The sequence below is a fragment of the Rhinichthys klamathensis genome, unplaced genomic scaffold, assembly GCF_029890125.1.
Source record: "Rhinichthys klamathensis goyatoka isolate OS25496 unplaced genomic scaffold, OSU_Roscu_1.1 h1tg000145l_1, whole genome shotgun sequence".
NCBI classification, from domain to species: Eukaryota; Metazoa; Chordata; class Actinopteri; order Cypriniformes; family Leuciscidae; genus Rhinichthys; species Rhinichthys klamathensis.
In genome coordinates this window covers 494,654-520,352 of record NW_026606680.1, presented here as the reverse complement: position 1 = coordinate 520,352, position 25,699 = coordinate 494,654, and the positions used below count along the sequence as shown (strand labels likewise).

Sequence of the window (25,699 nt, the reverse complement as noted above, 5' to 3'; positions counted from 1 at the left end):
TAATATTAATGTAAATATTTAGAGAGTCTGTATTGGCCCAGTATATGTGTTGTAGCCATTAAAAAAGCGCATTTAGTTTCATTCTTGTTAAAATATTATAATGTAATTTTTTTCACATCTATGCTGATTATGAAAATTGAACAGATGCGCAATATATCGGAAGATATGATGGGTCAGACATGATTTTGACCACTAAATTCAGTTTTGTTTTGTAGAAAGCCTTTCTTTAAAGTGAATTTCGTTTTGTATAAATTGTATCTTAATTTTAATCAATTTTTCATTAACCAATTGCCTGGATATATAATAAATAAGAAGCAAATAGCTGACAATATGATCATGGAGGCACGGGCGCGATTGCATTGCACATGAGCTGGAGCATCTCATTATAAATTTTGCTCATTTAAATAATAGTGTGTGTGTGTGTGTGTGTGTATGTAGCCTATATATAGGCTATATATATATATATATATATATATATATATATATATATAAAATTGCGCAGCTCCCCCTGTCAATGATCTAGCACCCCCTCAGCACCTGCGTTAAAAATTATCTGGCGCCGCTCCTGAAAAGGCCTGTTGAAAGGCCTTTGGTTGTGGACAATAAAACATTTCTGCAACATTAATCAAGTTCATTGATAATTGTGCTTGCACGTGTTAATCATTTTGATACTATATTTTGATACAGCACTTTGGCCAACAGCTGTTTTTTTTAAATGTGCTCTATAAATAAATAAGACTGACTATGTTTATGTTTTCTGTACAGCACTTTGGTCAACTTTGGTTGTTGTAAAGTGCTTAACAAATAAAGTTGGTATGGTATGGTATGACTATATTCATCCCATACGCTTTCGTCATTGGCGGAGCAGTCGGTCAATCCCACCTTTCCAGTAAATATGACTTGTGATTGGACTGTACGTCAGCAGACAGCAACGCATTGGCCAAGAGCAGAAGGCCCTCCCTCCAGGCTTTTTTTTAAGTTGCGAGGTTGCGAAGCTTCATTTTCGCTCAGTCTGAGTTTCAGAGTTTCAGAGCAGAACTGCGTGACAAAGCTGCCACAAATCACGTGAGTCGCAAGCTCGCAACTGTGTGGGCGTATCTCCGCAAACTGGGTGTTGTAAACTCAGCTCTGAAAAAATAGTCTGCAATAGGAGTCCACATGTAATGTAATGTAATAAGTTTCGCCCTTTCGAACCTCAGTTTTCAGAGTTTCAAAACTTTTTTTCACCTATTCGCACACCAGTTTTCAGATCACCATTTACAAGGTTTCAAATCTGGAAAACAAACTATACACTGGGAGAACAGTGACAAATTCGAAACTCTGAAAAAATGATTGCACAACACCGTAAAAAAAATGTTGCAGTTCTGAAGAAGGAAATCTCAAAAACAACATAATGTTTGCAGAGATATTTTAATTTTTTTTACATTTTGCAAGCTTGCAAATCTTATTTTTCGATCTTGCAAAACATTTTTTTGTAAGATTTTGAGTTTTCGAACACTTAGTTTCAACCTTTCAGAACTTTATTTTCAGTTTTGAATCATGGCAGGATTTTAATCCCATAGGGCACGAAGCTTCCGTTCCACCACATCCCAAAGATGCTCTATTGGGCTGAGATCTGGTGACTGTGGGGGCCATTTTAGTACAGTGAACTCATTGTCATGTTCAAGAAACCAATTTGAAATGATTCGAGCTTTGTGACATGGTGCATTATCCTGCTGGAAGTAGCCATCAGAGGATGGGTACATGGTGGCCATAAAGGAATGGACATGGTCAGAAACAATGCTCAGGTAGGCCGTGGCATTTAAACGATGCCCAATTGGCACTAAGGGGCCTAAAGTGTGCCAAGAAAACATCCCCCACACCATTACACCACCACCACCAGCCTGCACAGTGGTAACAAGGCATGATGGATCCATGTTCTCATTCTGTTTACGCCAAATTCTGACTCTAGCATCTGAATGTCTCAACAGAAATCGAGACTCATCAGACCAGGCAACATTTTTCCAGTCTTCAACTGTCCAATTTTGGTGAGCTCTTGCAAATTGTTGCCTCTTTTTCCTATTTGTAGTGGAGATGAGTGGTACCCGGTGGGGTCTTCTTCTGTTGTAGCCCATCCGCCTCAAGGTTGTGTGTGTTGTGGCTTCACAAATGCTTTGCTGCATACCTCGGTTGTAACGAGTGGTTATTTCAGTCAAAGTTGCTCTTCTATCAGCTTGAATCAGTCGGCCCATTCTCCTCTGACCTCTAGCATCAACAAGGCATTTTCTTCCACAGAACTGCCGCATACTGGATGTTTTTCCCTTTTCACACCATTCTTTGTAAACCCTAGAAATGGTTGTGCGTGAAAATCCCAGTAACTGAGCAGATTGTGAAATACTCAGACCGGCCGGTCTGGCACCAACAACCATGCCACGCTCAAAATTGCTTAAATCACCTTTCTTTCCCATTCTGACATTCAGGTTGGAGTTCAGGAGATTGTCTTGACCAGGACCACACCCCTAAATGCATTGAAGCAACTGCCATGTGATTGGTTGATTAGATAGTTGCATTAATGAGAAATTGAACAGGTGTTCCTAATCCTTTAGGTGAGTGTAAATAGCCTAATAGTTTAGCAATACATTTGATTATTCTATTTAAGTCTTTATTTTATATTTTACTCATTCATTAGGAATCTATGTCGCTCAGAGAGTCTCGCGCCGGCCGTTAATATTACGCGGATCTCACGATCACAAACTCGCCAGTCTGACCGATAACAGAGGTTATGGCTAAAGCAGTTTTACAATGCCGCAACACACTTGCTATTGTTAAAAAGTACCAATGTAGCCCCCTACAGTCACTGTAGGATCTGGGATCTAGTTTGTACTTAACCCTGAACGCAGATTTGCGGGAACCTAAGACTTCAATTAATTTACTTGAGAAAATAATTTCAGAGTAATTCAGAATAAAATCAAATGTAACAATTTATTATGTCAGGTAAATGTATCATGCCAATTTCGTAATCAGTTCAAAGATAATCAATACAATAACATCAAATTCTTGGAGATAAAGAGTAAAAGATGTACCTGACCCAAGAAATACATGATGCTGAGTGTCTCAGCATAATGGGCCGGTCTCATTACAAATCGCCTCGAGTACCCAGACCGAGACAGATACTTCTTTCACATGGAAACATTCGCTAACAAAGGGAATTTGCATTCAGAGTTTACACCTTTTGGGAGCAGAATGCCATTTGCCTGGAAGACACACCCTCCTCTGTGTACAAGTTATCTCTAAACTCTTAAAAACTTTATTACCTGTTTTACTTCTTTGGGGATGAGACCTTTGTACCAGTCGCACTGAGACATTCCACATGATACCAAACATGTATAGTGTTGTATGATAATTGTTCACATTAAACCATATAGATTTTTGGGTGAATTTTGGTAATCTCAGCCTGAGGGAGAGAAGGAACGGGGGAAGAGGGAAAGAGATTAGGATGACGCTTAGATAATTGCTTAGGTAAAATGCTTAGGATGATGCTAATTTCACAAGAGAGAGTCAGAGTTCAAATGTTAATTTCCAGAAAGGTCCTTTGTCTTCTCAGGGAGTGCTTGTTCCTCAACCAGACTGCCCAGCATTTTCTAATTTCTCAACTTAAAGAATTATTTAATACGTACTAAAATAACATTAAATACTTTTATAGTATTTATTAAGATTTTGAATTACATTTTATTCGTATACAGTTATTATTTTTAATATTCAGTTTACGTTTTAGTAATTTGTGCTTTTCTTAATTTTGTTGAAATATTTCTATTTATCTTTAGTTTGAGTCATTTAGTTTACTCATTTTACTTTTAGTAGTTTTTTTGCATCTAATATTTATATTTTATTTCAGCTTCATTTCAATTGATGAAAATAATTTTTATCATTTAGTTTTAGTTCAGAATGAATACATGCTCATAATTTGTATAACACTAGTCTGGTGCATTTCATTGTTTGTATCAGTCAGCTCATCTCTAATATGAGTCTGAGGACAGAGTAGAGTCTCATTTTTTTATCACATTTTTTATGATATTGCATCTTCACATAATAACGTCATCAAAAACTCCGCCTCATGCTGTTCTAAACCCATAAGAGCTTTGTTCATCTTCGAAAAAACATGAAGACCATTTTAATAAAATTTGATAGATTTCTCTACCTCCTTTGAAAGTCCACACAACCAAAACTTTGATGCTTCAAAATGTTCATAAAGACATTGTAAACGTATTCATCATGAGTCAAGTGGTTTAATCCAAGTCTTAGACATGATCGCATTTCTGTATTTGATGAACTAATTTAATTTAGACTTTATTCACATATAAACATTACTATAGAGCACATCAAATAATTAAACTATCCCGTTCAGAGGTTAAATCTAGTCATTAGATGCACAGTTAGGTTAGACTGCCACACATGAATCGTGATTCATGATGACTTGGATAAAAATGGATTGATTGAAACATTAGGAAATCACTATGAGGAAAGAGAGTTGGCTTTACTTTGGACTTTTGTGAAGGCTGGTTTAATGTCATGGTCTGATCACTCACCTGATGCATCACTCCACAACCAGCCCAAAACATTTATAAGTGTCTTTTGACTGTTAGGTGGAATCCAAGACAAATACCATGCAGTTCATTATCTGTGACAGTTTTGGAGAGGGCCATGTTTATCTCATTGCATAAAACTGATCTCACTTATCTCTGTAAGATCAAGCAGATATCAAGGCTGTGATGTAAACTGTAGATTTGTCAACACGCAGCTTCTGTATAAACTAGTCTGTGTGAAGGCAGTGATAAAGTGTTGCCTCCTTGATCTCTCATGCTGTGTGCTGGTTGTTGTCCCGGCTGTCACGTACCAACCTCTTAATTCTGGGAAGCTCTCAAGCCTTTGGTGTTGAATAGAGGCGGATAAAGTGCCAGATCTTCCATTTGCAAAGCTTGAACTGAACTGGAGATTTACTGTTTTGGAGATTTGACTGGATTTTCCGTTTTGGAGATTTTACTGAAATTATATTGCCATTCAGCACAGGACTAAAGGTGTAGTTAAAATTGTTTTTCATTTAGTGAACTGCAAGTGCTGGTCACTTAAACTCTCTTAAACCCTTGCGACAAAGTACACTTTAGCATTCTTTTAAAAAGAGTAGGCTACTTATAACTTAAAAAAATACTTTAAAATAATGTTCGCCAGTGTGAGCTGAATGTGGTTTTCAAACGCTTAATCGCATATTAATTGCAATTAAATTATAATATGTTATATTATATTGAAATGTATATTTAATCCAATTAACTGATCCTTAGAGTGCTTTTTTGACACACTAGGGCTTAAGTACATCTTTATATGTAATTTCATAATTACTTCTATTGTCTTTGAAAAACTGCCGATTGTAGTGACAAGCATTTGTGGTAAACTAAAATATACTTTAATGTCATATCTATTTAACTTTTGTCATATATTTGTACAAGTACACATGGTAATGATGTTATAATTGAGTACATTTGAAATATATTAACTTGAAATATTGAAAAATGCTACAATTAAATGTATAATCAAGTATGTTACATATGCTTTAGTATGTTGTTAGTCAACACATCAAAATAAGTGTACTACTTTAAAACACGACAAAAGATTATTAAAACAGAATTATTTGAAATGTACTTTAACAATTTTCACATTATGACAGTGCACTTAAGTGTGTTAAGAAACAGTAATGAAAGTGTGCTCCCTTTTAGTACACTTAAGTGGCCTTTTATTTAATTAATATTTTATCTGCGTCTAGTTTAGAAAAAGTTCTCTACAAATTTGCATACAGTTAAGTGGACTTCTTTTCACAAGGGAATGTATGCATGCATAATACCATACTTTGATGTTATTACCATTGTATCATTTCTAAAAATGTTTTAATTAGTAAATGAGTTACCTACATTGTTTTCTTTCTCTCAATATTAGGGTTCACGAGTGTGCAGTAAGGAAGCGTGTTTTTAGTTATGACGAACCCTTATGCACACACTATTGAGCCTCTGGACCCCCAGAAGCCTGACCACAAGTTTTTCAACCTTAAAAAACTTAAAGACCCCAGATATGGTAAGACATTTTATGTTTGCCTTGTTGAGTTGTCTAACCCAGGGTTGTCCAATCCTGCTCCTGGAGGGCCAACGTCCTGCCAACTTTGCCCCCAACCAGCTCCAACACACTTGCCTGGAAGTATCTAGTGAGTCTGAAGAGCTTGATCATCTGGTTCAGGTGTGCTTAATAAGATTTGGAGCTAAACTCTGCAGGACAGTGGCCCTCCAGGAGCTGGGTTGGACACCCCTGGTCTAACCATTCAAGTAATGAAAGTTACATCAGCTGTCCTGCATTCAGGGTTATTATGAATTTTGGGATGACTGGAGACATGACTGTGTCCTTCTCTGTACCTTTCTTTGAAGGCCAACTTCCCTTCTCCATCCGTGTGCTGTTGGAGTCAGCAGTGAGGAACTGTGATGGGTTCCTGGTGAAGAAGGAGGATGTGGAGAAAATCCTCAACTGGAAGGTGACGCAGAGTCAGACTGTGGAGGTGCCTTTCAGACCGGCCCGCGTCATCTTGCAAGACTTCACGTAGGTTTTAACCCTATATAGCCTACTGTGTCATATTTGATACGTAAATTTGTAAGACACTGCCGGACACTCTTAAAGGGATACTCCACTTTTTTTGGAAATAGGCTCATTTTACAACTCCCCCAGAGTTAAACTGTCGAGTTTTACCGTTTTTGAATCCATTCAGCCGATCTCCGGTTCTGGCGGTACCACTTTTAGCATAGCTTAGCATACATCATTGAAGTGGACAAGACCATTAGCATTTCTCAAAAAAAAATGACCAAAGAGTTTTGATATTTTTCCTATTTAAAACTTGACTCTTCTGTAGTTACATCGTGCACTAAGACCGACGGAAAATGTAAAGTTGCGATTTCAAGAAACTTTACTGCCGTACCATGAGAGCAGCAGGCGTAATGATATGACGCAGCGCCTGAAAATAGGCTACCTTCCGTCAACACAACGGAACTATTTTCAGGCGCTGCGTTATATCATTACGCCTGCTGCACTCATGGTACGGCAGTAAAGTTTCTTGATTATTACGCAGGAATGAGAGTATAGTTCCTAGCCATATCAGCCTAGAAAATCGCAACTTTACATTTTCCGTCGGTCTTAATGCACGATGTAACTACAGAAGAGTCAAGTTTTAAATAGGAAAAATATCGAAACTCTTTGGTCATTTTTTTTTGAGAAATGCTAATGGTCTTGTCCACTTCAATGATGTATGCTAAGCTATGCTAAAAGTGGTACCATCAGAACCGGAGATCGGCTGAATGGATTCAAAAACGGTAAAACTCGACAGTTTAACTCGAGTTGTAAAATGAGCCTATTTCCAAAAAAAAGTGGAGTATCCCTTTATTAGCCAGGGTTCAAAGTGGCAAATGCGAGTAAAACTTGAAAACGGTGTTACTCGCCAGTTGCCCGGTAACTTTTTTTTAAATAAGAATGTGATATGGCTTAGTGCGATCAACAAATCGCAATGGTTGTGATGTATTAAATAAATATTTTGTCTGACGCGCAGCATGTTTCAGAGTAAAGCACTGTGTTCATTTTCAGTTTTGATTCAAAAGTAAAACTGTGTTTGAGTCGCTTATAATTTGAATTTTGGATTGCAATGTGCGCCAACCATTCTCCCAAATTCGAAATGAGAATTGTTTATAAATCTGTTGTCAACAAAGAGAAGTGTCTCCCCACGGTTTCCCGCCAAAATAAAAGCTTGATGGTTTATTGTTTGAACAGTGGGGATTTCTTTAAGACTGCAAGGGAAGCTCGGCTTCCCCTATAATGTAAAAAAATTAATGGTCAAATATGTACTTGTGTTAACATTTTATTGACTAAAAGTGCGTTAGAACACGTTCATCTCAAAGACGAGTTCGTTCAGAATCAGCTACATATAGCAGGTCGGCTGACTCCATTTCCTTCTCATACATTCCTGTAGCGTCACAGTGCGTTTCCCTGTTGAAGCCTAGCGTCCATTGACTTCAATGGGGCTGCTTTGAACAGTTTTTTTCAGTGCTTCGAAACTAGACGGTCATTGGATAAATGCTGCGATTATGTCCCGCCCACGGACGCTCCGCGTCTCTGGGGTGAATGGAGGAAGGGGCTGGCCTGGACTCCGGGCTTCTGCGTGATGATTGGAGGGTCTGTCGAAAGACTGCATCTCCTTTTGATTGACAGTGATTTTGTACTATAAAAAGTTGCTGAAGCTGTTTGAGCTCAGTCCCATCACGGATTTTGCAAGTGTAGTCGAAAGACAAACTGCTGCAACCTATTTCTTGGTATTTGCTTGGTGAAATTTCTTGCCAATTTTCATCATACATTTCACACAATTATACACCACATTCCTTGTTTCAGTTTAACCTAATTCCCACCTTTCCTCCGTCGAGTTTAATATCTTTTTTTTAGATCGTTTGTTCATTCATTCATTCATACAGTAGGCTAGGTTAGCTAGGCTATAAATAAATCGAACATTTTTATGATGTAGGCCGAAAATGAGCTTCCCCTCTTTGAAAGACCAGTAGTCGCCACTGTGTTTGAAATAGGTTTTCCTTGTTTTTTGTATTTAGCTGATCACATGTATGCCTGGAATTTCTTCGTAATATTTGGCCATGTAAATATCAGCAACAGCACCAAATTGCATATTATGCAATCATACACAGTAAAGTGAGCTTCATATTCTCACTATATCAGTAATAAACACCTGTTGTAACAAATATGCTCAACAAAAAACACATATGCAAATTAAATTTGTCTAAAGGTTCCATAAACTGTTTCATATTTTCGCAGCTTTCTGTCTGTCTGTTACATATTTGTCTCATTGTTTATCCACTGTGCACAGGGGGGTTCCCGCAGTGGTCGACTTTGCAGCCATGCGTGACGCAGTGAAAAAATTACAGGGCGACCCTGAGAAGATTAATCCAGTTTGCCCGGCAGACCTTGTCATAGATCATTCCATTCAGGTTGACTTCAACAGGAAGTAGGTTCATTTGACAGAAATGTAAAATTGCTTTTTACGTCTCTGTCTATCTGTCGATATTTCAGAACAGCTTCTGTTTAATGTCTGTTTTCATGTACGGAGTGCATAAACATGAGGTAAATAGGTTCATGTTGTATTACAGGGTTTATTTAAAAGTATTTACCTTCGCCAACTGAGTATTTATTTAATATAGAGCACAGAGTATGCTTAATTATAGACGGCGTGCATGAGAAAATGCCACTGTAAACCCTTGTGAAAAAAACGTAAAAAGGATATTCACGGGTACTTTAAAGCAATATGCTTTCGTTTGTTTTGTTTTCAGACACTTAATTGCTTGTTAAAGTATATTAAATTATAGGTTAGATTTATATTTAATGGACCTGGCTGAGCTTATTTTAACCCACTTAAGTAGGACTTAAATACATCTTTATATGTTATTTCATAATTACTTCTATTGTCTTTGAAATATGGTTAAAGTGTGCTGCTAAATGTACTGGCAAGCATTTATGGTAAACTAAAATATGCTTTATTTTGTTTATTTATTATTATTTTACTGTAATTTATTTAAATATATTTGTAATTACACATTTGTAATGATAAAGTTGCAATTTAGTACATTTTAAATATATTAACTTAAATGTAATATTGAATTTTGCTCTACAGTTAAATTATAATCAAGTATGTTACTGTACATGTGCTTTAGTATGTTAGTCAACACAACAAAATAAGTGTACTCCTTTAAAACATGGCAGAAGACTATTTAAAAAATCTATCTATCTGTCTGTCTGTCTGTCATTTATTTATTTATTTTTTTGGGCTCCGTCCTTGTGAGCTCCTAAATTGCTCTGTCACAACTAAAAATGAAAACCTAAATGTCATTTGGAGCTCTTGTCTTAGGATTTGCAGTCTGTGATAAGTGAATGATAATTTAAAAGGATAATTCACCCAAAAATGAATATTCTGTCATGTTTAATCGCCCTCATGTTGTTCTCAAAAAGAAGATATTTTTGAGAAATGCCTGTTTGGTTACCAGGATTCTTCAAAATATCTTCTTTTTGTGTTCTGCAGACTAAAAGAAGGTCATACAGGTTTGGAACGACACGAGGGTGGGTAAATTATGACAGCATGTTCATTTTTGGGTGAACTATCACCATATCTACTCAGTTCAACAGTTCATTATGTTTAAGTATACATTTTCCATATTTTAAGGTCTGATAGCGTTCAGAAAAACCAGGACCTTGAATTTGAAAGGAACAAGGAACGATTTGAGTTTTTAAAGGTAATTTCCCCCTTCTGTATTTGACATGTTTTGATATTGTTGGTCTCTTCAAGATATGAAGATGATGATTGCTTGTGAACTAATTGTATTGGTTCACAGTGGGGTTCTAAAGCATTCCGGAACATGCGGATCATTCCTCCGGGTTCAGGAATAGTCCATCAGGTCAATCTGGAGTACCTGGCCAGGGTTGTGTTTGACCAGGATGGTTTCTTCTATCCGGACAGTCTGGTGGGAACGGACTCGCACACAACCATGATCGATGGGTTGGGAGTGCTGGGATGGGGTGAGTGAAACTCATAGAGAATCACCAGTAGTTTCATTATTTTAAGTCATTTACAGTTATCGTTCTTGTTATGAATGGGCCTTAACTCATAATTATGAGATTAAAAAGTCACAATTATTAGATAAAACGTTTTCATAATTATGACTTAAGATTATAATTTCAACTTTCATGTAATAAAATGTCAAAATTCTAAGATACTAAGTCATAATTATGAGATAAAAAGCTGAAATTGTGTCAGAATTATTACTTGTATATTATGACATTCAGAAAATGTCAAAATTATGAGATACTATTTCAGCTTTTTATCTTATAATTCTGACTTAGTAACTCATAATTTTCATGTTATGTATAAGTCATAATATACAATAATTGTCACAATTTCGACCTCTTATCTCATAATTATGATTTAGTATTTTATAATTTTGACATTTTATGTCAGTACAGAAGTAATAATTTTGACAATTTCAACTTTCATATAATTTGACTTTTAATGTATGTCAATACACAAGTCATAATTGTGACACAATTTCAACCTCTTTTCTCATAGTTATGACTTAGTATCTCAATTTTTACATTTTATGTAGAAGGGTATGTACATGTAATGCTTAAGTCATAAGTATGCCACCTTTTTTACTGTCACGTCATAATTAATAATAATAAAATAACATAATTATGACTTTGCATCTCATAATCCCGACTTTTGTTATATTTTTGTTATTTTAGGCAAAAAGAAAGTTAAATTTGTGTATTAGTGTTGGGCTGGTAATTAAAGAGAAGTAAATGATACATTTAGTAATAAACACAATGTTCTGCTGAGATTTAACCTCTGCTCTTTTGGAGCAGGTGTGGGAGGGATTGAAGCAGAGGCGGTCATGTTGGGTCAACCCATCAGCATGGTGCTGCCAGAGGTCATTGGCTACAAACTACAGGGGACACCCAACAAATTTATCACCTCCACTGACATAGTGCTGACTGTCACCAAGGTATGGAAGTCTTGCCATATCTGATTTTATGGTGGGTTTGGTCTGAAAGTATTGGAAACGTTAAAAATATTCTCCCTACTAGAAGAACTTAATGGATAAGTGGAGGATGTTTACAAACTAAGTCGCTTTGTTTTATTATATTCTTTATCTTCCCAGCATTTGCGGCAAGTTGGCGTGGTGGGAAAATTTGTGGAGTTCTTTGGCCCTGGTGTTGCCCAGCTGTCTATCGCTGACCGTGCCACCATCGCCAACATGTGCCCTGAGTATGGAGCCACCGCTGCCTTCTTCCCTGTTGACCACATCAGCATTCAATATCTGATGCAGACGGGTACGTTAATCTATCCCTGATCAGTTTTCAAGTACACTTAAGCATACTTTAAAAAAACAAAAACAAAACTTATATATTTTATTTGTCATTTCTATTGAAACTTGTATCTCGCATTTAAATACATTTGCAATTATACATTTGTGGAGATGAAATTGCAATTTAGTACATTTAAAATATATGTTTAAATCGAATAACACACTGCAATTATTTTACATGTGCTTTATTATGTTAGTCAAAACAGCTAAATAAGTGTACTTTAAAGCATGACAAGATTATTAAAAGATGATTTAAAATGTACTTGACAGTAAAACTTTTAATTTAACATTATTATTATAAAGTGCACTTTCTTAACAGTGTGTTAAGATAAATAGTTATGAAAGTGTACTCTCTTTAAGTACACTTAAGTGGCCTTTTATTTATTTTTTATTAATATTATAAACCGTAGTATAGTTAATTTTTTAGAAATACCTTTAAGATTTGAAGTGCATATTCAGTACAATTAAGCACACTTCTTTTTGTTTAAGTGTGTTTTATACATATTTGTTTTTAAGGGAGGGACATGGAGAATCTAAGTTACATAGAAAAGTATCTGAGAGCGGTGGGCATGTTCAGAGACTACAGCAACACTTCTGAAGATCCACAGTTCACTCAGGTATCTAAACCCAACACAACCGTGCTGTTCACGGATATGTTCGCCCTAGTCACTGCTGTCTGCATTACTTTCTGCTAAATGTATGTATGTCTCTCATTTTTCCTCATCCAGGTTGTTGGGTTGGACCTCAGCACGGTTGTCCCCTGCTGCAGTGGTCCTAAACGGCCACATGACAAAGTGGCTGTATCAGACATGAAGCAGGACTTTGAAACGTGTTTAGCGGCCAAGGTACATGTCACAGTAATTCCTGGAAAACACACAGGACACACATTCCCTTTGATTCTTGAGATAATACAGTATTCGGTTTCCTCATGGATCCCCCAAAAGTAATCTCTCTTCACACTTTTTGAGGTCTTTCCCAGTTTTGTGCTTTTGTTGTGAAAAAGCAACAGATAGTTCAGCTCCACAGCCAAAATTGAAAATGAAATAGAGTGAGGCTTGTTCAATCATAATATATTGTGTATGAAAAACTAATAATTTTTAAGAGTAAATGACCACTGTGATAAACTAAAAGCTTAGCAATCCCACGAAATTACATGATGAGCAGGAATTGAATTCCTGTGAAAGCCTATTTCCGCTGGTAAGTCATTTATGACATAAGGCATAACTGACATTAAATTAAATTGACATAAAAAGCCATAACTGTCATAAAAAGCAATTGTCATAAGTTGAAATAGCCAAAAAGTAATTATTACATAAATTCATAATTGACATTAAAAACAATAATATCATAACTTCATGATTGTTTATTTTGCTAGTTTTTCGACTAATGTAATAATTAGGGCTGTCAAACGATTAATCACGATTAATCGCATCCAAAATAAAAGTTTGTGTTTACATAATATATGTGTGTGTACTGTGATTTCTTAAATACACATGCATGTGTGGGTATTTATGTATTAAAAATAATTATACACAGTACACACACATATATTATGTAAACACAAACTTTTATTTTGGATGCGATTAATCGATTGACAGCCCTAGTAATAATTAAGACTTTTTGTCATAATTTCTTTTTAAGTTTAAACTGACATAATATTTTGACATGAGTCGGAATTGACATAAATAGTTGAAATTATCACTCATAATTATTGCACCTATAGTTGAATAGTTGAAACTTTATTGCAAAAAGTTGAAAATTATTACACAAGTAATTATTACACAAATTTGACAAAAAACAGTTGACATCAATTGTAAATTATGAGATAACCACAATTTCAACTTTGTCAATTGTGACTTTATTACATAACTACATAATATACTTATATAATGTAGTATGTAATTTTTTCCCCATAATTATGAGAGTATATCATTTTTAATTAATTTAATTTGATATTTCCTTTATTTAAATAATTTAGATTTAATAATGAAAAAAAAATCCTCATGTGGTGGATGTGAGCTTTATACATTCCTGTATTGACATATTTCCTTACCCTAAAGATGATATCAAAGCTAATATATGGACATGACAGTCATAAAATCCATAAACATCAGATTTTGATTTCCTTAAAGCAGTGCTGAAGCAACCATTCATGTCTAGAGAAATATTCCTGCACACCTTTATCATCCATTATTGTCTGTTGTCTACAGCAAGGCTTTAAAGGATTCCAGGTGGCTCCCGAGCGCCATGATGTTCAAGTACCATTCCAGTTTAACGGTGCAGAGTATTCACTCTCTCACGGATCTGTGGTCATCGCAGCCATTACCAGCTGTACCAACACCAGTAACCCCTCAGTCATGCTGGGAGCAGGTACATGTCTGCACACAGGGATCATTTACACCCAAAGTGTAATTCATCCACTCATCCTCAAGTCACTTCAAGCGAGTTTTCCCCCTCCTTTTTAACACTAAAGAATGGTTAGCAGGCTGCTCTTTTCCATATTTTAAAAATCTGAAAATGCATTGAAAAAACACCATAAAAGTAGTCCACATGACTCTCTAGAATCGTTCTAATGATATAATTTTAATGTTTGTTTGAACTGTCCCTTTAAGGACAGATTTTAAAGGGTTAGTTCACCCAGAAATGAAAATTCTGTCATTTATTTCTCAGCCTCATGTCATTCCAAACCCGTAAGACTTTCATTCATCTTCGGAACACAAATGGAGATCTTTTTTAATGAAATTTGAAAGCTTTCTGACACTCCATTGACAGCTGCGCAACTTCCACTTTTAAGCCCCAGAAAAAGTCATCATAGAAGTAATTGGAACGGTCAAAGCAAGTGGACTGAGCGTCTGCAGCCGTAGTTCGACGCATTTATGAATATCTATATCTGCAATAGACTTCAGCTGGTGTATCTGCTAAACTAACACAATACAAAAAGATGAAGGCGCTAGCGTTAAAAAGTTACCATAGTAAAAATAAATAAATTAAAAATTACCATTGTAAAAACCTGACTGAGTTAATAGATATAAAAACACAAACCAAAGGTTATCCCATTTCTTTGGGAATTTAAATGTTGGCAGATTCACAACCAGAAGCTGCATAATGTTGTGGTATCTTACTATGAGTGACGACACGCTGACCGTTCCAAGATGGCGCGCGCGTCGACGTGTCTGGAGCGGTCGAACGTCTATACATATCTATGTTGAGAACCACTGACTTTATAAATATACTCAATGTATTTTTGTCACTTTATAGTTAGATAGCAGCATTACATTACCATAGACAAAAATATTCTTTATTTCCGTCAGGTCTCTTGGCTCAGAAGGCTGTACGGTGTGGTCTCAGTGTCAAGCCGTACATCAAGACCAGCCTGTCTCCAGGGAGTGGAGTGGTCACCTACTACCTTAAAGAGAGTGGAGTCATGGACTTCCTCACTCAGTTAGGGTGAGGAACTCAAAGTTAAAACCATCAAAATATGAGGACGGCATAACTACACAATATGCTTACAAAATCTTTAACACATTTTTTATAATATTGATCTGTCTTTGTTTAGTTTTGAGGTTGTTGGTTATGGCTGCATGACCTGCATTGGAAACAGTGGACCCCTTCCAGAGACGGTTGTAGAGGCGATTACTCAGGTAAACAAGCTTTTAATGTTTTTGGATAATGTTAACATACACTCACCGGCCACTTTATTAGGTACACCTGTCCAACTGCTCGTTAACACTTAATTTCTAAGCAGCCAATCACATGGCGGCAACTCAGTGCATTTAGGCATGTAGACATGGTCAAGACAATCTCCTGCAATTCAAACCGAGCATCAGTATGGGGAAGAAAGGTGATTTGAGTGACTTTGAACGTGGCATGATTGTTGGTGCCAGAAGGGCTGGTCTGAGTATTTCAGAAACTGCTAATCTACTGGGATTTTCACGCACAACCATCTCTAGGGTTTACAGAGAATGGTCCGAAAAAGAAAAAACATCCAGTGAGCGGCAGTTCTGTGGGCGGAAATGCCTTGTTGATGCCAGAGGTCAGAGGAGAATGGCCAGACTGGTTCGAGCTGATAGAAGGGCAACAGTGACTGAAATAACCACTCGTTACAACCGAGGTATGCAGCAAAGCATTTGTGAAGCCACAACACGCACAACCTTGAGGCGGATGGGCTACAACAGCAGAAGACTCCACCGGGTACCACTCATCTCCACTACAAATAGGAAAAAGAGGCTACAATTTGCAAGAGCTCACCAAAATTGAACAGTTGAAGACTGGAAAAATGTTGCCTGGTCTGATGAGTCTCGATTTCTGTTGAGACATTTAGATGTTAGAGTCAGAATTTGGCGTAAACAGAATGAGAACATGGAACCATCATGCCTTGTTACCACTGTGCAGGCTGGTGGTGGTGGTGTAATGGTGTGGGGGATGTTTTCCTGGCACACTTTAGGCCCCTTAGTGCCAATTGGGCATCGTTTAAATGCCACGGTCTACCTGAGCATTTTTTCTGACCATGTCCATCCCTTTATGGCCACCATGTACCCATCCTCTGATGGCTACTTCCACCATGTCACAAAGCTCTAATCATTTCAAATTGGTTTCTTGAACATGACAATGAGTTCACTGTACTAAAATGGCCTCCACAGTCACCAGATCTCAACCCAATAGAGCATCTTTGGGATGTGGTGGAACGGGAGATTCGCATCATGGATGTGCAGCCGACAAATCTGCGGCAACTGTGTGATGCCATCATGTCAATATGGACCAAACTCCCTGAGGAATGCTTCCAGCACCTTGTTGAATCTATGCCACGAAGAATTGAGGCAGTTCTGAAGGCAAAAGGGGGTCCAACCCGTTACTAGCATGGGGTACCTAATAAAGTGGCCGGTGAGTGTATGTATAACATTGTTTTAATGTTTTTTTTTATGTCACAGGGTGATTTGGTGGCTGCTGGTGTCCTGTCTGGAAACAGAAACTTTGAGGGTCGTGTCCATCCCAACACACGTGCCAATTATTTAGCCTCTCCTCCGTTGGTCATTGCCTATGCTATTGCAGGCACAGTGAGGATAGATTTCGAAAAAGAACCTTTAGGTAAGTAATATTTACCAGGTATTAATCTCATTATTTTACATTACAATGCTTGGTTCTCCCTAAAGAGCATCAAAAGCAACAATGTTTCTTGGCCTGTCTTATTCCAGCTGTGAACTCTAAGGGAAAAGAGATTTTCCTAAGGGACATCTGGCCCACACGAGAGGAAATCCAGGTGGTGGAGAGACAGTTTGTCATTCCTGCCATGTTTAAAGAGGTCTATGAGAAAATCGAGGTACTTTTAAATGATTAACTCGTCTGTCATAAATCAAAACAATGTCCAGATACAAAAAGTAAATGTAATAAATTGAACTGTAGTGTTTGTCTATTCTCATATTCAGAAAGTGAATGAACGCTGGAACTCCTTGAAAGCCTCCTCTGACAAACTGTATACCTGGGATTCCAGTTCCACTTACATAAAATCCCCACCTTTCTTTGATGGACTGGTATTGTATACTGTTTTTTTATATGTGTTCAGTGTCATAACTGTACCATTATGAAAAAGAAGTGCACTTTAGACTACTTTTAAAAAGAGTTCTTATTTAAATAATATACTTTAAATTAATATACTTGAGTGCAAACTCAATGTAATTTTTTCAGACATTTAATGTTAATGTCAGCATGGTAATTGCAATTAAATGAAAATGTATTATAATTTATATTATAATTAATATTAAAATGTTTATTAATATTAAAATACAATTAGCTAAACTTAAGCTACTTTTTTTAGACCCCCTTAAAAGAGCAGTATCTTGAAATATCACATTTCAGCAGACAACAAAAAAATTGACATATTTGTACATCTTGTGAAATGAATGTGTACCAATTTTTGTGAAAATCAGCCATAAGGTTTAATTTGGCATTAATTTGGCATTATTGTGTTAAGAAACATAGGTACTGTATGAAAGTCTACTCTAAGTACACTTAAGTAACCATTTATTTTTATTAATATTATATATATATATATATATATATTTTTTTTTTTATATACCACTAGTGTTTATTCAAAACAATGAAACCTTCACAAGGTTAGGCAAGAGCTGTAAACATATATTGGTTTGCTGCTATTACAATTTTAGACCCGGGATCTCCAGACACCAAAGCCCATAACAGATGCATATGTACTGCTCAATTTGGGAGATTCTGTGACCACAGACCATATCTCGCCTGCTGGTAACATTGCACGCAACAGCCCTGCTGCACGCTACCTGACTAAACATGGGTAAGACTTTTAGCATACTCGAGAATTCAAGCTGTTACAAGACTATCTCTCTCTACTCTGGTATACATTGTTTTTGCGAAAAAAGTTGTAGGCTTACATTGTCTTTAAAATTGAGATATGACTCGAAACACTGTGGGTAATGATATATTCCTTTCCTTTGCTAGACTTACTGCAAGAGAGTTTAACTCATACGGTTCTCGTCGAGGCAACGACGCAGTCATGGCTCGAGGCACATTTGCCAACATCCGCCTTTTTAACAAGTTTATAAACAAGCAAGCTCCAAGCACCACTTATCTTCCTACAGAAGAGACGGTAGGATACTGTATTTGTTTCATATATGTGTATATATATATATATATACACACACACACACACACACACGCACACATGCACATATATATATATACACACACGCACATATACATATACATTCACATATACACACACACACACACACACACACACACACACACACACACACACACACACACACACACACACACACACAGGGCTTGACATTAATACCCGCCAAATGTGGGTGGATTTCAGCAGTGGTGTGTATTGCAATCACTCCTATTAGCCACTTTGGTGGGTTGAATTTTATATAATATACATTTTTCAATTGTAGTCTTTTAAAAAGGCATCTGAAATGATAAACTAAGTGCAATGTAGTGTTGTCAAAAATCTAGATTTTTTTTATACATATCGATACTGAAATATCTGAAACGCTTCAATACTCATTTTCTGCTAAATAGATACAGGATACCTCACTCGTTTAATTTGATCTGAATGTATATTGTTGGTGTTACAGGGCTTGAATTTAGGTGTGGAATTGCGTGTATTGTGCATATTTTTTTTCATTCCCACAGATATTGTGCTCACACCTAAAGTGCGCGCACATAAAGCCAAGTGTATTGGCTATATAAACCAGTATAAGGGCGTCTGTGCATCTGGTCTTAAAGTGACAGCAGCCTAATATACCAGCTGCCAAATTATTAGATAATATTAAACATATCTATATGAAAGTTTTCTTTCATATAGCAAAAACTTAATGTCAAGTTAATTATTATACTAATAATCGATTAGATTATTATACTAATCCATTAGATTATGATACCATAAATCCATGTTATTTTTTAACATGTTTTTCCATACCAGAGCAATATTCACATTTGCCAATTGTAATAAAATGTTTTTTTTTTTTTTTTTACAGATGGATGTGTTTGATGCTGCAGAAAAATATCAGCAGGCTGGTCATCCTCTCTTGATTCTGGCAGGCAAAGAGTATGGATCAGGAAGCTCTAGAGATTGGGCTGCTAAAGGGCCCTTCCTCCTGGTAAGGTTTATAGTTCATCTAGTGTTTCAACAAAATCATAAACAGACATTTAACTTGGATGAATTATTTACTTGCATATCTTGAAGAATCCACATTCAGGTTTGTACAGAAATAGATTGATGGTGACTTGGACACGATGATCAATGTCTGTCTGGAAACTACATGTATGGGATAAAATATTTTTCCAGTACATCTTTTGCCAACGCAGTTTTATTTATTGCAGTCTCATTTAAATCAATTTGAATATTGTCTGCATGTGATGTCAAAAAGAAGTGGACTTAGTTGAATTGAATGTGCACTTGTAGTGTATTTCAAATATTAAGTTTTTTTTTTTTTAAACTACTTGCAGATTATATTATATTAATAAAATAAAAGGCCACTTAAGTGTACTTAAAGAGAGTACACTTACATGACTGTTCTGTTCTATTACTGTTCTATTACAAATCACAAATATATTTAAATATATGCCATATAAGTTTCAATAGAAATGAAATGCATTTCATTTTAACATAAATGCTTGTCAGTACAGTACACACTTTAACCATACTTTAAAGACAATAGAAGTAATTATAAAATTACATATAAAGTTGTATTTAAGTCCTACTTAAGTGAGTAAGTTAAGTGTCCAATTAACATTATATTCAGTGTGTAGTGTGTGTTTTTAAAGTATATTATGATTACTAATTGTAAAATTAAGTGTACTTCTTTTTTTCATAAGTGGTTGCTCACCCATTATTATTTTTTGTATGTATATTTTGAATGCGTCTTCTTTACTTCTTTACTCTGCTCTGTTAACACCTGTTATTAAGATGCGTTTTGGTCGATCGGATCACAAGTGGACGAAGCTAAATACAGTTGTAAACGGCGTCAGCACGAGCTTGTTCACTTTCGCCCACTTCCAGAAGTAGTATTTGACCGGATTGCTTTCGTAGTGTAGATGCTCATCTGATCGAATGTGTTTGAACAGCCACAAAACACCGCCTACTCTCCGCCTACTGAATTAATGTGTAAACATTATTTGAAGTGCACTAGCCAGATGGGATTAAAACTTTGTCGACTTAAGAGTTTGGTTTAAAGACAAACCGTTCCAAGCACAATGTTCTCTCACCATTCCTGATTTCTAACACACACTGACAGCATTTGCTGTGGTCTTGCTGCTATCAGAACAGAAACGAAAGCTGCTGCTCTCCATGTGTTTTTCTGTCGTCTTTTTGCGCAAGCTTATTTTGTCCATTAGATCGAAAGTTCTGAAAAAGCCCATTAACCGCCCATAGACCCTACCATCGAAGAAATCAGGACGGAAGTGGTTGAAAGTGGACAAAAGAGATAGATTAAAATACCAGGTGTAAACAGGAATGTGTCTCACTTGTCTACTTGGGATCCGATCGACTAAAACGCATCTTAATACCAGGTGTAAACAGGGCCTTTGATAGTTAAACAGCCAGTTTCTGGATAAAACAAAAAAAGAGTGTAGTGTGCAACCCTCTCAGTGAAACTGCTACTGCTATTGATTTTCTCCCTTAGGGCATCAAAGCTGTACTAGCAGAGAGTTACGAGCGGATTCATCGCAGTAATCTGGTGGGCATGGGCATCATTCCTCTTGAGTACCTGCCGGGTGACACCGCTGAAAGCCTCGGGCTCACTGGCCGCGAACGATACACTGTGATGATTCCCCCACAGCTCACTCCCAGAATGACTGTGGACATCAAGGTAGAGCTTATGATTCCACCACAAACCCTGCCTTAAATCAGCAGCTCTCAACTGCTTTCTCTTCAGGAGCTCACATTTTACAACATGTGGCCACACAACACAGTACCAAAAGTATACAGCAGTAAACAAAAATGTCCTTAAAATCAAGTGCCCCTATTATGCTTTTTTGGATATTATATTTCATGTAGTTTTTAATGTAAAAGGTCTGCAAAGTTTCAAAGATCAAAGTCCCAAAAAGAAAGAACAAATTTTTAACTACCTGAAATGAGTCGTCAGAAATTCGTCCTACTTCCTGCACAGACCTACGTAGGTTTGTAACAAATGTGCATAATGCCCATCTATGGTCTGTATTGGCTGTCTGTGAACCATGTCTACTTTTACCCGCCCTCAAACACTGTAGTTTTCGCTGAGACTGGAAGAGTTTTCGTGTTGTCGACATGTTGAGAAGGTGCTGTTTTCAGTGCTGCAAAAGCAAATCCACTCATCCAAAGGATGACATTGATACTGTAAAACCGACACCATCATTACTGTTTGTATCACTGTGTATCAAATGTTGTGGAAGCCTCCGGAGCTGAAATTCAGATATGGTAATGAGCGGTTTGTTTTCGGCGCACACTGCAAGTGGTAGACCAATCACAACAGACTGGACCTTCTGACCAATCAGAGCAGAGTAGACAAATCACAACAGACTGAGACGTCTGACCAATCAGAGCAGAGTAGACCAATCACAACAGACTGAGACGTCTGACCAATCAGAATAGAGTAGGCAAATCACAACCATAGACAGTAAAAGAAATGGACACAGCGACCCCGTTGATTTCAACGGAGAGAGTTGAAGCCCAACATGGGCACTCACTTCCTGATAGCCAACCGTTCTGCGCAGGCTCAAACTGAGCTTGACGACGTAGTTGTCACGTGAGCAACCGTTCTGACCTTCTAGTAGCTGTGCCGGGACAAATCTGAATTGAAATCTGAAACAAATCTGTTGTTGAAATATTTTGTCCCATTGCTTTTATGAACTATCTATCTATGGGCTTCTCCCTTGACTTTATGCCTCCATGTCCACCCGATTGCCTCATAGACAGTAAACGATTGCCTACGAGCTTCTCCTTCTGTCTATACGGTAATTTCTCTACTGTGCGACAGAGCGTCCCGTGGTTATGACGCAATCGTTAGCCTATTTTTACAAGAATGGCTTCTACGGGGCCATAACGTAAGATACAAAGTAATGGAGCCTTTTATCCATTGTCCCGTTTCTTGAGAAATAAATAATGGACAAATGGAGTCTTTGGACGCCTCAGATGTAAAGTTATTCGCTGTCAAAGTGACGCCAAAATGAATGGGAGTCAATGGGATGCTAACAGCAGGTGATAGCCAGCTATAATGGCGGCCCCTGGAGGCAGCTTCAACTTCCGGCTGATGGATTACCCCCTTGATCACAACAGACTGGGCCATCTGACCAATCAGAGCAGAGTAGACCAATCACAACAGACTGAGCCGTCTGACCAATCAGAATAGAGTAGACCAATCACAACAGCCTGGGCCATCTGACCAATCAGAGCAGAGTAGACCAATCACAACAGACTCAGAGCCATAGAGAGAAAGAGTTGCGACACTCCCATAGACCGCCATAGGAACTTTGGAATGCGGAAGTAACGCGTGTCGTGGAGCAGCCAATAGTTCCAAACACTGATAGTTCCAGCATTGAACCCCATTCATTTTCAGTGCTTCCGAAGTACGCCCGCTGGTAAATTAATGAAATTTTTGGTAAATTAATGAAAAAGTAAAAAAAGTATTTTTTTTTTACTTTTACACACATTAGCCGACCTCTCGTGAATCTAGTCTGTAGTTATATTTTATGTAGCCAGTTTTAGTAAATGTTTATTGGAAGATAATAGGTTAATTGCAGCTATAAGTTAGCTTACGTGACCAACACTTCACTAACGTTAGCTAACTTACGGTAACTGATGTATATAATATATAATATTTTTTATAATATTTTATATGTATGTATATATATATATATAGCCTATATATAATATTATATATACACACACACACACACACACACACACACACACACACACACACACACACACACACACACACACACACACACACACACACACACACACACAATTCATTTATTTAAATGGGTTAGGGTTATGCATTTATGTGCTTATATGTATTTAGGAACATAGTTAATTCACTCATTAACTATCTCTCCGGTTTAATTTCATGAAGAATATTTTTCGGTTGAATATTTACCGAACATTGCTGTATATAGTCGTTGCTTTCTACGTTATGGGAGCAGTCTATTTCCCTCCTAAATCATTCATTTGTACATGCACAGCGTAATTATTTATATTTTATGTTGGTTGGAATACTGAACGGACCGCCACTGCAGACCTTTTTGCGTGATCACGAAGGTATAGGCTAATGGCTGAATCGGAATTTATAAGCAAGATCACGGGAATCAATAGCCTAATACAGCCCAGTTGTGCTAAAATAAATATCATGAGACGTCCATCATCAGATGAATGACACGGAAAAGTTAAGTTAGAGCCGCTAAACCCAGTGCTACTACCCATGCGAACATGAACACTAAGATTTCCCTCCAAAAATATAGCCTAAAACTTATCTAAGTTGTCACCCTGCCTCTCCAAATGCAAAACTGACATTAACAAAATGCAATAACAGCTTAAAAAGTACTTGGGTGTGTGTTTTATTTTATATCTACTGTTAAATAATGCAATCGCTGCTGTCTGTCCATAGAAGAACATGACAGTCCGCGTATGTTTTGGAACTATTGGGGCTTACATGAACCACGTGACAGCCGTCGCGGCGACATCAAAGTGTGTCGCAACTCTTTCTCTCTATGGCTCTGAACAGACTGGGCCATCTGACCAATCAGAGGAGAGTAGGCTCCTGGAAAGGAGGGGTTTAGAGACCAGAAAAACAATTAAACATATCATTATTGAAATTTATTTTCTTTCTTGAAATAAATCTGAAATAAAATATAAATATTAGTTGAAAAAATGTAAATGTTGCCTTGGCAAATAACTGAAATTACTAAAACTAAAACTGAAAAAATAAATAAAAAATAAAGCTATAAAAATATAAAATAGAATAAAAAGGACAAAACAAAAGTACTTAAACTAATTTAAAACTGAAAATATAAAAATATACGCTATATACTAGAATTATGTAAGCAATGCTAAACTAACTGCCTTAAATATGTTTTTCTCCCTGTTCCTTATGATTAAATGTGGTGTGTTTCGTTGATCTCTGCAGCTGGACACAGGGAAAACATTTCATGCTAAGATGAGGTTTGACACGGATGTGGAGCTCACTTACTTCCATCATGGTGGCATCCTCAACTACATGATTCGCAAGATGTCTGAAAATTAAGATGGAGAGGACGCCCTCTTCAGGACATTCCACTCTAAACGCACATATCCACCATCTACATGTTTTGTCCTGACAGTGTTTCTGTTTCTTTCCTTAAGAACCAATTCATTTGTTGTTTACTTTTAAGTGTACAGTAATGTTTGCTGTCAACATCAAAATAGTTTGCATAATGTTGTGTGATGCACGTTTACTTCTCTTCAGTATCTCTGAAAGGTGCTGTTTTTGATTCTGATGTTGTGCAGATGATGATTATATTGGTTTGGTGGAGGCTCAGTGGGATTGAAGGGGAAGTATGAAAGCATTAGATGTTGTCAATGACAAGTTGAACTTTCTCCATTCTAACCCTATCTCGGCACTGCCAAACTGAAGTCGTATTCTCACTTTCCTGTTTAGATGAAATCAAAGTTTAAATTAATATCTTATAATCTTATTAATTACTGTGCTCAAACTGAACTTTGACACAATTTATTTACAGGTTATATGCTTATGTGTGCTTTTTGTTAATTATAATAGTTAAAAATTATGATTACCAATGATTCCGTTTCGTTGTTGAATATTTTTCTTTCAGAAGTCACATAATGGTTATGCATTACCTATACATTACCTTTAGACTGACATACTGTCGAAAATTTGGACTTAAAGCCCATATGTATAATACATTATAAAGGTATTTAAAATGTACATTTATAATGCATTATCTTTTCAGAAATCATTGTTAGCAAACTTAAAATGCATTATAATATTTAAAGATTCCTTGTTACATCTGAAATTGGTTTATTGTCATGTTTTAATGCATTATACTTTCTGAAGGTGTAACAATGAATCGATAAGTATTATAACTGATTACAATTACTCGTACATCACAAGGCATAATTAATTCATTAAAATGCTTTTATAATGCATAATATGAGGCTTTAAATTTGTTGCTCTCTGCAAACAAATATTGCATCAGATAAATTAATTTAA

The 25,699-nt window shown here is 36.7% G+C and overlaps 1 protein-coding gene across 1 annotated transcript in view; it reads left to right on the top strand.

Moving 5' to 3' along the window:
- aco1 (aconitase 1, soluble) overlaps positions 1-25,212 on the top strand; it is a 31,253-nt gene extending 6,041 nt beyond the window's left edge. Inside the window, exons 2-21 of the mRNA XM_056257834.1 lie at positions 5,965-6,099; positions 6,444-6,612; positions 8,927-9,064; positions 10,274-10,343; positions 10,443-10,626; positions 11,470-11,609; positions 11,766-11,937; positions 12,489-12,589; positions 12,701-12,817; positions 14,183-14,342; positions 15,284-15,419; positions 15,529-15,613; positions 16,901-17,057; positions 17,165-17,289; positions 17,396-17,500; positions 18,134-18,276; positions 18,441-18,588; positions 19,490-19,612; positions 21,137-21,322; positions 24,617-25,212. Of these exons, the coding sequence (XP_056113809.1) occupies positions 6,003-6,099; positions 6,444-6,612; positions 8,927-9,064; positions 10,274-10,343; positions 10,443-10,626; positions 11,470-11,609; positions 11,766-11,937; positions 12,489-12,589; positions 12,701-12,817; positions 14,183-14,342; positions 15,284-15,419; positions 15,529-15,613; positions 16,901-17,057; positions 17,165-17,289; positions 17,396-17,500; positions 18,134-18,276; positions 18,441-18,588; positions 19,490-19,612; positions 21,137-21,322; positions 24,617-24,733 (2,673 nt within the window). The 5' untranslated portion in view covers positions 5,965-6,002 and the 3' untranslated portion in view covers positions 24,734-25,212. The remainder of the gene's footprint in view (positions 1-5,964; positions 6,100-6,443; positions 6,613-8,926; positions 9,065-10,273; positions 10,344-10,442; positions 10,627-11,469; positions 11,610-11,765; positions 11,938-12,488; positions 12,590-12,700; positions 12,818-14,182; positions 14,343-15,283; positions 15,420-15,528; positions 15,614-16,900; positions 17,058-17,164; positions 17,290-17,395; positions 17,501-18,133; positions 18,277-18,440; positions 18,589-19,489; positions 19,613-21,136; positions 21,323-24,616) is intronic.
- Positions 25,213-25,699: the final 487 nt, after the last annotated feature.